The 13,267-nt window shown below is 43.8% G+C and overlaps 1 protein-coding gene across 1 annotated transcript in view; it reads right to left on the bottom strand.

The window, feature by feature from the left end:
- Nucleotides 1-2,243: 2,243 nt before the first annotated feature.
- The window catches only part of LOC131663399 (protein will die slowly), a 128,638-nt gene continuing 117,614 nt past the window's right edge, over nucleotides 2,244-13,267 (bottom strand). Inside the window, exons 4-8 of the mRNA XM_058933791.1 lie at nucleotides 3,301-3,390; nucleotides 3,091-3,230; nucleotides 2,781-3,012; nucleotides 2,621-2,708; nucleotides 2,244-2,548 (exon numbers count right to left, since the gene is read on the bottom strand). Coding sequence (XP_058789774.1) covers nucleotides 2,448-2,548; nucleotides 2,621-2,708; nucleotides 2,781-3,012; nucleotides 3,091-3,230; nucleotides 3,301-3,390 — 651 coding nt within the window. The 3' untranslated portion in view covers nucleotides 2,244-2,447. The remainder of the gene's footprint in view (nucleotides 2,549-2,620; nucleotides 2,709-2,780; nucleotides 3,013-3,090; nucleotides 3,231-3,300; nucleotides 3,391-13,267) is intronic.

The raw sequence follows: 13,267 nt of genomic DNA, 5'->3' as shown, positions 1-13,267 counted from the left end.
ACTTCACATAGCATTTATTTATTACTAAGGCTTCCTTTATTGTCTCGACAATCATATATAAATTTTCGGCCTGCGCTGTTATCACGATTTTCTACACGTGGCATATACGGATGTCGCCATCTTATTCGCTACCGCGTACGAGCCACGCTCACTCGCTTACGCTACAATCATTGTACACGCGCGATCGCCTTTTGTCGTTTTGCGATCTCACGTGAGATCGCCGGCGACTTCGTCTTGAACGCGCGAAACTATTAGCACAAAGCTGGCCAGCTCAGCTCGCGAGAACAGCTCTTAACCGAGTCGTCGCTCAGATTAACCTCGATTAGTCTCTTGATCTTTCTAAAGAAGTTGCCTGTATGGAGTTGGGCGTCCGCCTAATTGTTTGCGCACGATCTCTCAGGATGCCCTCTTCTCTCAGTTGATATCCTAATACATATCTCGCGGCACTCTCCTTTTTAAACACCAGGAACAATCGCGCTCTGTAAAGGCTACGTCCGTACATCGCGAGCAGCTATCGTAAACTTTTTCATTCTCTGTATCTATCTCTATCTTCCCGCGCAATGCATGCCCTTAACTCATGTCCGGCAAATGCTGCCCCTCGCGGGCAGTCGTCTTGACGAGGTGAGAGCGCGGATGTACCGTTCATCGTTACAATACACACATACACACATTTTGGCGTGTAGCTCAGAAGAGCAAAACTTTTAATAACAGTGTTATTATTTACACACTAAGTTTATGAAACTAGCAGCGAATAAATCGTTTTGTAATAATAAGAGGTTACGTATTGAAATTGTTCTACTTACTTAACCATTAATGTGACATATGAACATGTAAGATTAGAATAATTGTTGTTCTTTAGCAATCTTGGTTCAAAGAGTAGGGTAAATGGGTAATAGTAATTTGACCCGATTAATTAAAAATAAGTAAAAGATTATTTATAGTAGTCTTTAATATGATCGGGAATTTGGAATATATGAAATTATTTTACTAATACACATATTTTCTCTACAATATGTGTTATTAAAGTTTTATTTTCTATTAACACTTGCAGCTTTAGGTCAGTTCAACATTACGATTTATCTTCCTTTTATTTTTCTACTTAATTAAATACTTTGTAACGAGGTGGGTACCGTTTAATTAATTTTATCCGCGTAATCGTATTGAAAAGCGCACGTAATTACCTATGTTCAATACGGAAGTCGGAGAGCAAGAGGGAACAGGTGTCAATCAACCAACAAATCTACTAATACGGAATAAACACGTCAAAAGCACTGGTTAATATCACATACGAAATCTCTTTATTACTTCTGAATGTTACACTAGAATTCGGCCCGCGTGTTTATGTTTACATACCGCGCTCGCACGACAACAACATACAGTGTCGGAACGCTCGCCGCTCTTTGTTAGCCAAGATATTGTATGCACGCTTTTCATCGAGTCGAGGGATTATTGTTTAGCAATTATATCACGGTCGCGAAATTAAGCTGGCCAGCTTACCTTTTTATTTCAGTTCTCGCACGGATTGCAAGAGGGGAAGGGGGATCCCGTACAGCACGCTGTGTCTTTGTGCACTGTCCGATTGTCGATTGCGGTGTCTCTCGCTCACAGTTTCGCCCTCGATGGCGAAACTCACCACTCACGCACACACTCGTACACACTCAGTTCCGTCAACTATCTCCCGTCGATCCTCGTAGCTGATCTGTCTTCGCGCTCCCAGGAACACTCGGAACAAGGTCAGAAGGTTATGCGGCACGGCTTTGCGATCGGTGATTATTCTGATATGCGGCTCTCGGTATCGGTAGATAGTCCTGCACCTTTGGCCAAGCGTGACGATGACTAATCCCTCACTCGCAGCTCTCCGTATCGGCAGTTAGCTCTCCACTTTGGACTTGTGTATCGGTAGCTGATTGTGCACTTTTGGCTAGGCGTGTCGATGGCCGATCCTTCATTTGCGGCTCTCCGTATCGGTAGTTAATCCTCTACTGGTTCATTTTTAATCGCGCGCGTTCCGCCTCGTCGCGTGCCGAATTCCTTCATTACGTTTTTCGTCTCCCGGTAGGTGCTGCCCCCGCGGGCAACCCCTAGGTTAGGCTATTAGCGCTAATATGACGTTTACCGTCACAACTTCTTTCTTCAACTGAAAAAAGAATCAGACAATTCATAAAATTTCGTTTGTTATTCAATAAGATGTAAAACTAAATAATGTATTAAAATATGTGAATTTTTTAGTGGATAAATGAACTTTTATTACATATTAAGTATTCTATTCGCTTTTTTTATTTGAAACAAGTTCGAAATATTATACGTTAAAAAATTCTCATTATATTATAGTATACTACAAAAATTATATTACTTTTTATAAAAAATATAAAGAAAAATGTATAAAAAGCAACTAATGTTGTATGATGTACATGTACGTTGATCTTTCCAATTTCTCTAGAAATCACCTACGTATCACTTTTCCACAGTTTTATTGTTTTATCATTTTCTAATGCAGCAGATGCTATTATATTATCTGTAGGATGACACGTGGTGCATAATACAACATCTGTAAATAATTATATTCAATTTATGAGTTAATAATAATAAGTTCAAATATGAGTTTGTATGATTCATGCACCTGTATGTCCTTGTAATTTTTGAACTATTTCTTTAGTTTGTAAATTCCAAATATACACCATATTATCTTCTGAGCCAGATACAATCCACTAAAAAGGAGAAGAAATATATATAATACTTTGCAAAATTGCTTTTGGTGAAAATTTATTGAAAATACAAACTTTTCCTCCAGTCACTGAAAAATTCGCAAAAATACAATATTTTTCATTTCTATGGCCTGTGTACGTTTTTAAACATTTTCCTTTGCTGTAGTCCCATAACTTCAATGTATTATCTAGAGTAGCTGCTAAGATATATTTGCCATTTGGTGAAAATTTAACAAACGATACAGGAGGATTATCATCATCAATCAAAGTTTTCAAACACTGTCCAGATGCTGTGTCCCAAATTCGACTTAAATTTAATAAAAAAATTTTTAATTGACGTAAAGATTTTGAGATATGATAAAATATTTGATAATATTAGGCCTACCATAATCCATCATAACTACTGGACACAATCAAAGATCCGTCCCTATTGAAATGAACAGCGCTAACAGGATCTGAATGAGCAGGAAGCGTTTTCAAACATTTACCTGTTCTTACATCCCATATTTTAACACTTTCATCAAACTGAAAAATATGAAAATCATAAACTGAGCGTTAAATGAAAAATAAAATACTTGTAATGATTGTAATTTACCGATCCAGATACAATGAGGTTGGATTGAGGATTAAAATTACAGCAAAAAACATAATTACTGTGACCTTTTAATGTCTTTAAACATTTACCCTATAAATAAAAATTATGATTAAAATGACATATATGTACACACACGCACACACACACGCACACATGTATAGACAGTGTTATCATCAGGTTATTATGATCGAAAATTATTATTTATTTTAAATAATGTTAATTATAAATACTTTCTATATTAAGTCTGAATAACATTTTAAACCTGCCAATAAAAAAATACAATTTTAACATTTTAAAATATGCAATTTTTTTATTTTTCTAAAATTTTAATTTTTATACCTTTTTTCTATGTGAAGAAATGATTTTTAGTATAATAATATACAGGGTGTCTCAAACCACCCGTCCACCCCCCAAAGTGTGCCGAAAAAGTTTTTTTTTCAAAAATTGATAACGTAATTATATATAAATCGAGTACGCTCTATCGATTGGACGTAAAATCAAGTTCCGGTTCCAACCGAAAATGGCCTATTCAGACCGGAAGTGCACGAAAATCCATTTTTTTAAATGAAACATGCATACTTTTTTTTCAGATTCAGATTCTACGGTAAAAAATACGAAAATTTCATAAGAAGAATTATTTGAAAAAATTTAATATTTGACCTCTAATTGACGTCTGAAGTCTGTAATCCACCAGTTCGTACTCAAGCTGCGAATATGCACGTTTTAACAATGGAATAGGATAATGTGGCTGCTCTAAAAGGTTTTCGGGGTCGCTGAGTCCGAATCCAAGGTAAGTTTGATCTTATCAGGTCATTTTAAGGTCAAATCAAGGTCATTTAGAGGTAAAACAAAAAAAAATATTAGATTAATCAAGAATGAAGTACTTTTAAAATTTTAGCCTTAATATTACAAAAATATGAATCTCGTCGTTTTTTCATTTATTCTTGTTATTATTAATCTATGTATTTACATAGCGTACTTTTATGAAATTAGGGGAAATGAAATTCCAAAACAAATTAGTTTAGCGAGATAAAAATCTTTATTCTCAAAACATAACAGAGATTTCGTTGCAGTAGCAACATTTGTTTATAATAACATAAATAATGATAATTTGTTTTATTAGAACCTAACATAATGAAAATTTTTATAACATAATTAGATTTTATCTTCTATTGTTCTGTAAATAAAGTTTTTGTAATTTTAAGGCTAAAATTTTAAAAGTACTTCATTCTTGATAAATCTAATATTTTTTTTGTTTTACCTCTAAATGACCTTCAATTGACCTCAAAATGACCTGATAAGATCAAACTCACCTTGGATTCGGACGCAGCGACCCCGAAAACCTCTTAGAGGAGCCACGTTATCCTATTCCGTTGTTAAAACGTGCATATTCGAAACTTGATCACAAACTGGTGGATTACAAACTTCAGACGTCAATTAGAGGTCAAATATCAACTTTTTTCAAAAAATTCTTCTTATGAAATTATGGTATTTTTTACCGTAGAATCTGAATCTCAAAAAAAAGTATGCATGTTCCATTTAAAAAAATGGATTTTCATGCACTTCCGGTCTGAATAGGCCATTTCAAGTTGGAACCGGAACTTGATTTTACGTCCAATCGATAGAGCGTACTCGATTTATATATAATTGTGTTATCAATTTTTGAAAAAAAAAAAAAACTTTTTAGGCACACTTTGGGGGGTGGACGGGTGGTCTGAGACACCCTGTATATATAAAAAAGTTATTCCATTTTCTTCCATATATACATATAAATTATAACGAATAGATTTATTATTTCATGTGACATGTATACGTACAAGACTGAGACAAGGAATACGAGGTGTGTTCAAAAAGTAAGGCGACTTTTCAAATTTCACGGGCAACGTACTATCGATTATCGATTTTATTGTTTTGTTATGTTGGTACACTCTACCCGAACATCTGTACCAAGATTCAAGTGTATAGCATTTTTTGTTTGGTTGTGAGAGGCGTAAAGGTTATAAGTGTTTTGTGTGCTCGGCGATTTCTTGCTATCGAAAAATGTTGATCATAGGATTTGCATCAAATTTTGTGTAAAAAATAAAATAAAGTACTCCGAAACACTTGAAATGTTGATGGTGGCATACAGTGAAACTGTTCTAAGTAAAAAAAATGTTTACAAGTGGTACAAACTTTTCCAAGATGGCCGGGAAGATGCTAATGACGAGCCTTGCTCTGGACGCCCAAGCACATCAACAACTGATGAAAACGTTCAAGCAGTGAAAAAAATTGTTCATGAAAATCATCGAATCACTATCAGAGAAGTTGCTGAGGATGTTGGAATATCGCTTGGCTCGTGCCATGAAATTTTTTCTAACGTTTTGGGCATAAGACGAGTGTTAGCGAAGTTTGTTCCGAAATTGCTAAATTTTGACCAAAAGAACCGTCGCATGAGCATCGCTCAAGATCTGTTGAATGACGTCAACGAAGACTCAAATTTACTCAAAAGGGTCATAACTGATGACGAATCATGGGTATATGGTTATGATATCGAAACCAAAGTCCAATCGTCCCAATGGAAGAGCCCAGATGAGCCAAGACCGAAAAAAGCACGCCAAATTCGATCAAATGTCAAAGTTTTGCTCAGTGTTTTCTTCGATTACCATGGCGTGGTACATCAGGAGTTCTTATCATATGGACGTACGGTCAATAAACAGTATTATCTTGAAGTTATGCGCCGTTTGCGAGAAGCAATACGAAGAAAACGCCCAGAATTGTGGAAAAACAATTCATGGTTTTTGCATCACGATAATGCCCCTGCTCACTCATCTTTGCTTGTAAGAGATTTTTTTGCCAAAAACAACACCACAATAATGCCTCAGCGACCATATTAACCGGATTTGGCCCATGTGACTTTTCCTTGTTCACAAAACTAAAGAGACCTATGAAAGGACGGAGATTTGCAACGATTGAAGAGATAAAGACTGCATCGCTGGAAGAGCTCAAGGCTATACCAAAACGTGCTTATGAGAAGTACTTTGAGGATTGGAAAAACCGTTGGCATAAGTGTATTGTATCTGAGGGGGATTACTTTGAATGGGACAACATAAATAAATAAATATTTTTTCTTAAACATACAAAGTCACCTTACTTTTTGAACACACCTCGTATAAGAGTAGAAGTTAAAAACAGAGAAGGGAAAGAGAGATACAGTTTAAAGAATTCCCGAATTTCATCAACCCTCGAGCTGGTACCCTGCCACGCTCTAACGCCGAACTCCTACACCCGAATTTCATCAACCCTCGAGCTGGTTACCCTACCACGGTGTAATTCCGAACTCTTAAGGCCAATTTCCTTAACCCACGAGCTGGTTACCCTGCCACTCTCTAACCCCGAACTCCTACACCTGAATTTGCTCATCCCTCGAGCTCGTTACCCTGCCACGATGTAACCCCGAAACACTTAACCCCAATTTCCTTAACCATCGAGCTGGTTACCTTGCCACGCTCTAACGCCGAACTCCTACATCCGAATTTGCTCATCCCTCGAGCTCGTTACCCTGCCACGATGTAACCCCGAACATTTAACCCCAATTTCCTTAACCCTCGAGCTGGTTACCCTGCCACGATCTAACGCCGAACTCCTACACCCGAATTTGCTCAACCCACGAGCTCGTTAGCCTGCCACGATGTAACCCCGAACTCTTAAGTCCAATTTTCTTAACCCTCGAGATGGTTACCTTGGCACGCTCTAACGCCGAACTCCTACACACGAATTTGCTCAACCCTCGAGCTCGTTACCCTGCCACGATGTAACCCCGAACTCTTAACCCCAATTTCCTTAACCCTCGAGTTGGTTACCTTGCCACGCTCTAACGCCGAACTCCTACACCCGAATTTGCTCATCCCTCGAGCTCGTTACCCTGCCACGATGTAACCCCGAAACACTTAACCCCAATTTCCTTAACCATCGAGCTGGTTACCCTGCCACGCTCTAACCCCGAACTCCTACACCCGAATTTGCTCATCCCTCGAGCTCGTTACCCTGCCACGATGTAACTCCGAAACACTTAACCCCAATTTCCTTAACCATCGAGCTGGTTACCTTGCCACGCTCTAACGCCGAACTCCTACACCCGAATTTGCACAACCCTCGAGCTCGTTACCCTGCCACGATGTAACCCCGAACTCTTAAACACAATTTCCTAAACGCTCGAGCTGGTTACCCTGTCATGCTCTAACCCTGAACTCCTACACCCGAATTTGCTCATCCCTCGAGCTCGTTACCCTGCCACGATGTAACCCCGAACTCTTAACCCCAATTTCCTTAACAACCCTCGAGCTGGTTACCTTGCCACGCTCTAACCCGTAGCCCCTACACCCCAATTTCATCAACCCTCGAGCTGGTTACGCTACCACAATGTAACCCCGAACTCTTAACCCCAATTTCCTTAACCCTCGAGCTGGTTACCGTGCCACGCTCTAACGCCGAACCACTACACCCGAATTTGCTCAACCCTCGAGCTTGTTACCCTACAACAACGTAACCCCGAACTCTTAACCCCAATTTCCCTAACCATCGAGCTGGTTACCCTGCCACGATCTAACGCCGAACTCCTACACCCGAATTTGCTCAACCCTCGAGCTCGTTAGCCTGCCACGATGTAACCCCGAACTCTTAAGTCCAATTTCCTTAACCCTCGAGATGGTTACCTTGGCACGCTCTAACGCCGAACTCCTACACACGAATTTGCTCAACCCTCGAGCTCGTTACCCTGCCACGATGTAACCCCGAACTCTTAACCCCAATTTCCTTAACCCTCAAGCTGATTACCTTGCCACGCTCTAACGCCGAACTCCTACACACGAATTTGCTCAACCCTCGAGCTCGTTACCCTGCCACGATGTAACCCCGAACTCTTAACCCCAATTTCGTTAACAACCCTCGAGCTGGTTACCCTGCCACGCTCTAACCCGAACACAACCCGTAGCCCCTACACCTTAATTTCATCAACCCTCGAGCTGGTTACCCTACCACGATGTAACCCCGAAATCTTAACACCAATTTCCTTAACCCTCGAGCTGGTTACCGTGCCACGCTCTAACGCCGAACTCCTACACCCGAATTTGCTCGACCCTCGAGCTTGTTACCCTACCACGACGAAACACCGAACTCTTAACCCCAATTTCCTTAACCCTCGAGCTGGTTACCCTGCCAGGCTCTAACTCCGAACTCCTACACCCGAAATTTGCTCATCCTTCGAGCTCGTTACCCTGCCAAGATGTAACTCGAACTCTGAACCCCAATTTCCTAAAAAACCCTCGAGCTGGTTACCCTACGACGCTCTAACCCAACCCGTAGCCCCTACACCCCAATTTCGTCAACCCACGAGCTGGTTACCCTACCACGATGTAACCCCGAACTCTTAACCCCAATTTCCTTAACCATCGAGCTGGTTGCCCTGCCACGCTCTAACCCTGAATTCGTCCACCCGAATTTCATCAATTCTCGTGCAGGTTACTCTGCCACGCTGTAACCCGTAACTCTTATACCCCAATTTCCTTCACCCTCGAGCTGGTTACCCTGCCACGCTCTAACCCCGAATTCGTCCACCCGAATTTCATCAATTCTCGTGCAGGTTACTCTGCCACGCCGTAACCCGTAACTCTTATACCCCAATTTCCTTAACCCTCGAGCTCGTTACCCTGCCTCGCTCTAACCCCGAACTCTTACACCCAAATTTCATCAATCCTCGATTTGGTGACCCTACCTAACTGTAACCCCAAACTCTTAACCCCAATTTCCTTAAACCTCGAGCTGGTTACCCTGACACGCTCTGATCGCGAACTCCTACACCCGAATTTGCTCATCCTTCGAGCTCGTTACCCTGCCAAGATGTAACTCGAACTCTGAACCCCAATTTCCTAAAAAACCATCGAGCTGGTTACCCTACGACGCTCTAACCCAACCCGTAGCCCCTACACCCCAATTTCGTCAACCCACGAGCTGGTTACCCTACCACGATGTAACCCCGAACTCTTAACCCCAATTTCCTTAACCATCGAGCTGGTTACCCTGCCACGCTCTAACCCTGAATTCGTCCACCCGAATTTCATCAATTCTCGTGCAGGTTACTCTGCCACGCTGTAATCCGTAACTCTTATAGCCCAATTTCCTTAACCCTCGAGCTGGTTACCCTGCCACTCTCTAACCCCGAACTCCTTAACCAAATTTCGTCAATCCTCGATTTGGTGACCCTACCTAACGGTAACCCCAAACTCTTAACCCCAATTTCCTTAACCCTCGAGCTGGTTACCGTGCGACGTTCTAACTCCGGACTCCTACACCCAAATTTGCTCATCCCTCGAGCTCGTTACCCTGCCACGATTTGCCCGGAACTCTTAAACCCAATTTCCTTAACCCTCGAGCTGGTTACCCTGACACGCTCTAACGCCGAACTCCTACACCCGAATTTGCTCATCCCTCGAGCTCGTTACCCTGCCACGATTTGCCCGGAACTCTTAAACCCAATTTCCTTAACCCTCGAGCTGGTTACCCTGCCAGGCTCTAACTCCGAACTCCTACACCCGAATTTGCTCATCCCTCGAGCACGTTACCCTGCCACGATTTGCCCGGAACGCTTAAACCCAATTTCCTTAACCCTCGAGCTGGTTACTCTGACACGCTCTAACTCCGAACTCCTACACCCGAATTTGCTCATCCCTAGAGCTCGTTACCCTGCCAAGATGTAACTCGAACTCTTAACCCCAATTTTCTTTACCCTCGAGCTGGTTACCCACACGCTCTAACGCCGAACTCCTACACCCGAATTTGCTCAACGTTCGAGCTCGTTACCCTGCCTCGCTCTAACCCCGAACTCTTAACCCCAATTTTCTTTACCCTCGAGCTGGTTTCCCTGCCACGCTCTAACCCCGAATTCGTCCACCCGAATTTCATTAATCCTCGTGCTGGTTACTCTGCCACGCTGTAACCCGTAACTCTTATTCCCCAATTTCCTTAACCCTCGAGCTGGTTACCCTGCCACGCTCTAACGCCGGACTCCTACACCCGAATTTGCTCAACCCTCGTGCTGGTTACTCTGCCACACTCTAATCCCCAACTCCTACACCCGACTTTGCTCATCCCTCAAGCTCGTTACCCTGCCACGATGTGACCCCGAACTCTGAACCCCAATTTCCTTAACCCTCGAGCTGGTTACCCTACGACGCTCTAACCCAACCCGTAGCCCCTACACCCCAATTTCGTCAACCCACGAGCTGGTTACCCTACCACGATGTAACCCCGAACTCTTAACCCCAATTTCCTTAACCATCGAGCTGGTTGCCCTGCCACGCTCTAACCCTGAATTCGTCCACCCGAATTTCATCAATTCTCGTGCAGGTTACTCTGCCACGCTGTAACCCGTAACTCTTATACCCCAATTTCCTTCACCCTCGAGCTGGTTACCCTGCCACGCTCTAACCCCGAATTCGTCCACCCGAATTTCATCAATTCTCGTGCAGGTTACTCTGCCACGCCGTAACCCGTAACTCTTATACCCCAATTTCCTTAACCCTCGAGCTCGTTACCCTGCCTCGCTCTAACCCCGAACTCTTACACCCAAATTTCATCAATCCTCGATTTGGTGACCCTACCTAACTGTAACCCCAAACTCTTAACCCCAATTTCCTTAAACCTCGAGCTGGTTACCCTGACACGCTCTGATCGCGAACTCCTACACCCGAATTTGCTCATCCTTCGAGCTCGTTACCCTGCCAAGATGTAACTCGAACTCTGAACCCCAATTTCCTAAAAAACCATCGAGCTGGTTACCCTACGACGCTCTAACCCAACCCGTAGCCCCTACACCCCAATTTCGTCAACCCACGAGCTGGTTACCCTACCACGATGTAACCCCGAACTCTTAACCCCAATTTCCTTAACCATCGAGCTGGTTACCCTGCCACGCTCTAACCCTGAATTCGTCCACCCGAATTTCATCAATTCTCGTGCAGGTTACTCTGCCACGCTGTAATCCGTAACTCTTATAGCCCAATTTCCTTAACCCTCGAGCTGGTTACCCTGCCACTCTCTAACCCCGAACTCCTTAACCAAATTTCGTCAATCCTCGATTTGGTGACCCTACCTAACGGTAACCCCAAACTCTTAACCCCAATTTCCTTAACCCTCGAGCTGGTTACCGTGCGACGTTCTAACTCCGGACTCCTACACCCAAATTTGCTCATCCCTCGAGCTCGTTACCCTGCCACGATTTGCCCGGAACTCTTAAACCCAATTTCCTTAACCCTCGAGCTGGTTACCCTGACACGCTCTAACGCCGAACTCCTACACCCGAATTTGCTCATCCCTCGAGCTCGTTACCCTGCCACGATTTGCCCGGAACTCTTAAACCCAATTTCCTTAACCCTCGAGCTGGTTACCCTGCCAGGCTCTAACTCCGAACTCCTACACCCGAATTTGCTCATCCCTCGAGCACGTTACCCTGCCACGATTTGCCCGGAACGCTTAAACCCAATTTCCTTAACCCTCGAGCTGGTTACTCTGACACGCTCTAACTCCGAACTCCTACACCCGAATTTGCTCATCCCTAGAGCTCGTTACCCTGCCAAGATGTAACTCGAACTCTTAACCCCAATTTTCTTTACCCTCGAGCTGGTTACCCACACGCTCTAACGCCGAACTCCTACACCCGAATTTGCTCAACGTTCGAGCTCGTTACCCTGCCTCGCTCTAACCCCGAACTCTTAACCCCAATTTTCTTTACCCTCGAGCTGGTTTCCCTGCCACGCTCTAACCCCGAATTCGTCCACCCGAATTTCATTAATCCTCGTGCTGGTTACTCTGCCACGCTGTAACCCGTAACTCTTATTCCCCAATTTCCTTAACCCTCGAGCTGGTTACCCTGCCACGCTCTAACGCCGGACTCCTACACCCGAATTTGCTCAACCCTCGTGCTGGTTACTCTGCCACACTCTAATCCCCAACTCCTACACCCGACTTTGCTCATCCCTCAAGCTCGTTACCCTGCCACGATGTGACCCCGAACTCTGAACCCCAATTTCCTTAACCCTCGAGCTGGTTACCCTGCCACGCTCTAACCCAACCCGTAGCCCCTACACCCCAATTTCATCAACCCTCGAGCTGGCTACCCTAACACGATGTAACCCCGAACTCTTAACCCCAATTTCCTTAACCCTCGAGCTGGTTACCCTGCCACGCTTTAACTCCGAACTCCTACACCCGAATTTGCTCATCCCTCGAGCTCGTTACCCTGCCACGCTGTAATCCGTAACTCTTATACCCCAATTTCCTTAACCCTCGAGCTCGTTACCCTGCCTCGCTCTAACGCCGAACTCCTACACCCGAATTTGCTCAACCTTCGAGCTCGTTACCCTGCCATGATGTAACCCCGAACTCTTAACCCCAATTTCCTTAACCCTCGAGCTGGTTACCCACACGCTCTAACGCCGAACTCCTACACCCGAATTTGCTCAACGTTCGAGCTCGTTACCCTGCCGCGATGTAACCCCGAACTCTTAACCCCAATTTTCTTTACCCTCGAGCTGGTTACCCTGCCACGCTCTAACCCCGAATTCGTCCACCCGAATTTCATTAATCCTCGTGCTGGTTACTCTGCCACGCTGTAACCCGTAACTCTTATTCCCCAATTTCCTTAACCCTCGAGCTGGTTACCCTGCCACGCTCTAACCCTGAACTCCTACACCCGAATTTCATCAATCCTCGATTTGGTGACCCTGCCGAACTGTAACCCCAAACTCTTAACCCCAATTTCGTTAACAACCCTCGAGCTGGTTACCCTGCCACGCTCTAACCCGAACATTTAACCCCAATTTCCTTAACCCTCGAGCTGGTTACCCTGCCACGATCTAACGCCGAACTCCTACACCCGAATTTGCTCAACCCACGAGCTCGTTAGCCTGCCACGATGTAACCCCGAACTCTTAAG

Source organism: Phymastichus coffea, unplaced genomic scaffold (assembly GCF_024137745.1).
Source record: "Phymastichus coffea isolate CEN01 unplaced genomic scaffold, Cenicafe_Pcof_1.1 PCOF00035, whole genome shotgun sequence".
NCBI classification, from domain to species: domain Eukaryota; kingdom Metazoa; phylum Arthropoda; class Insecta; order Hymenoptera; family Eulophidae; genus Phymastichus; species Phymastichus coffea.
The sequence above is the reverse complement of the archived record's forward strand: the minus strand, read 5'-3'. Positions and strand labels throughout refer to the sequence as shown.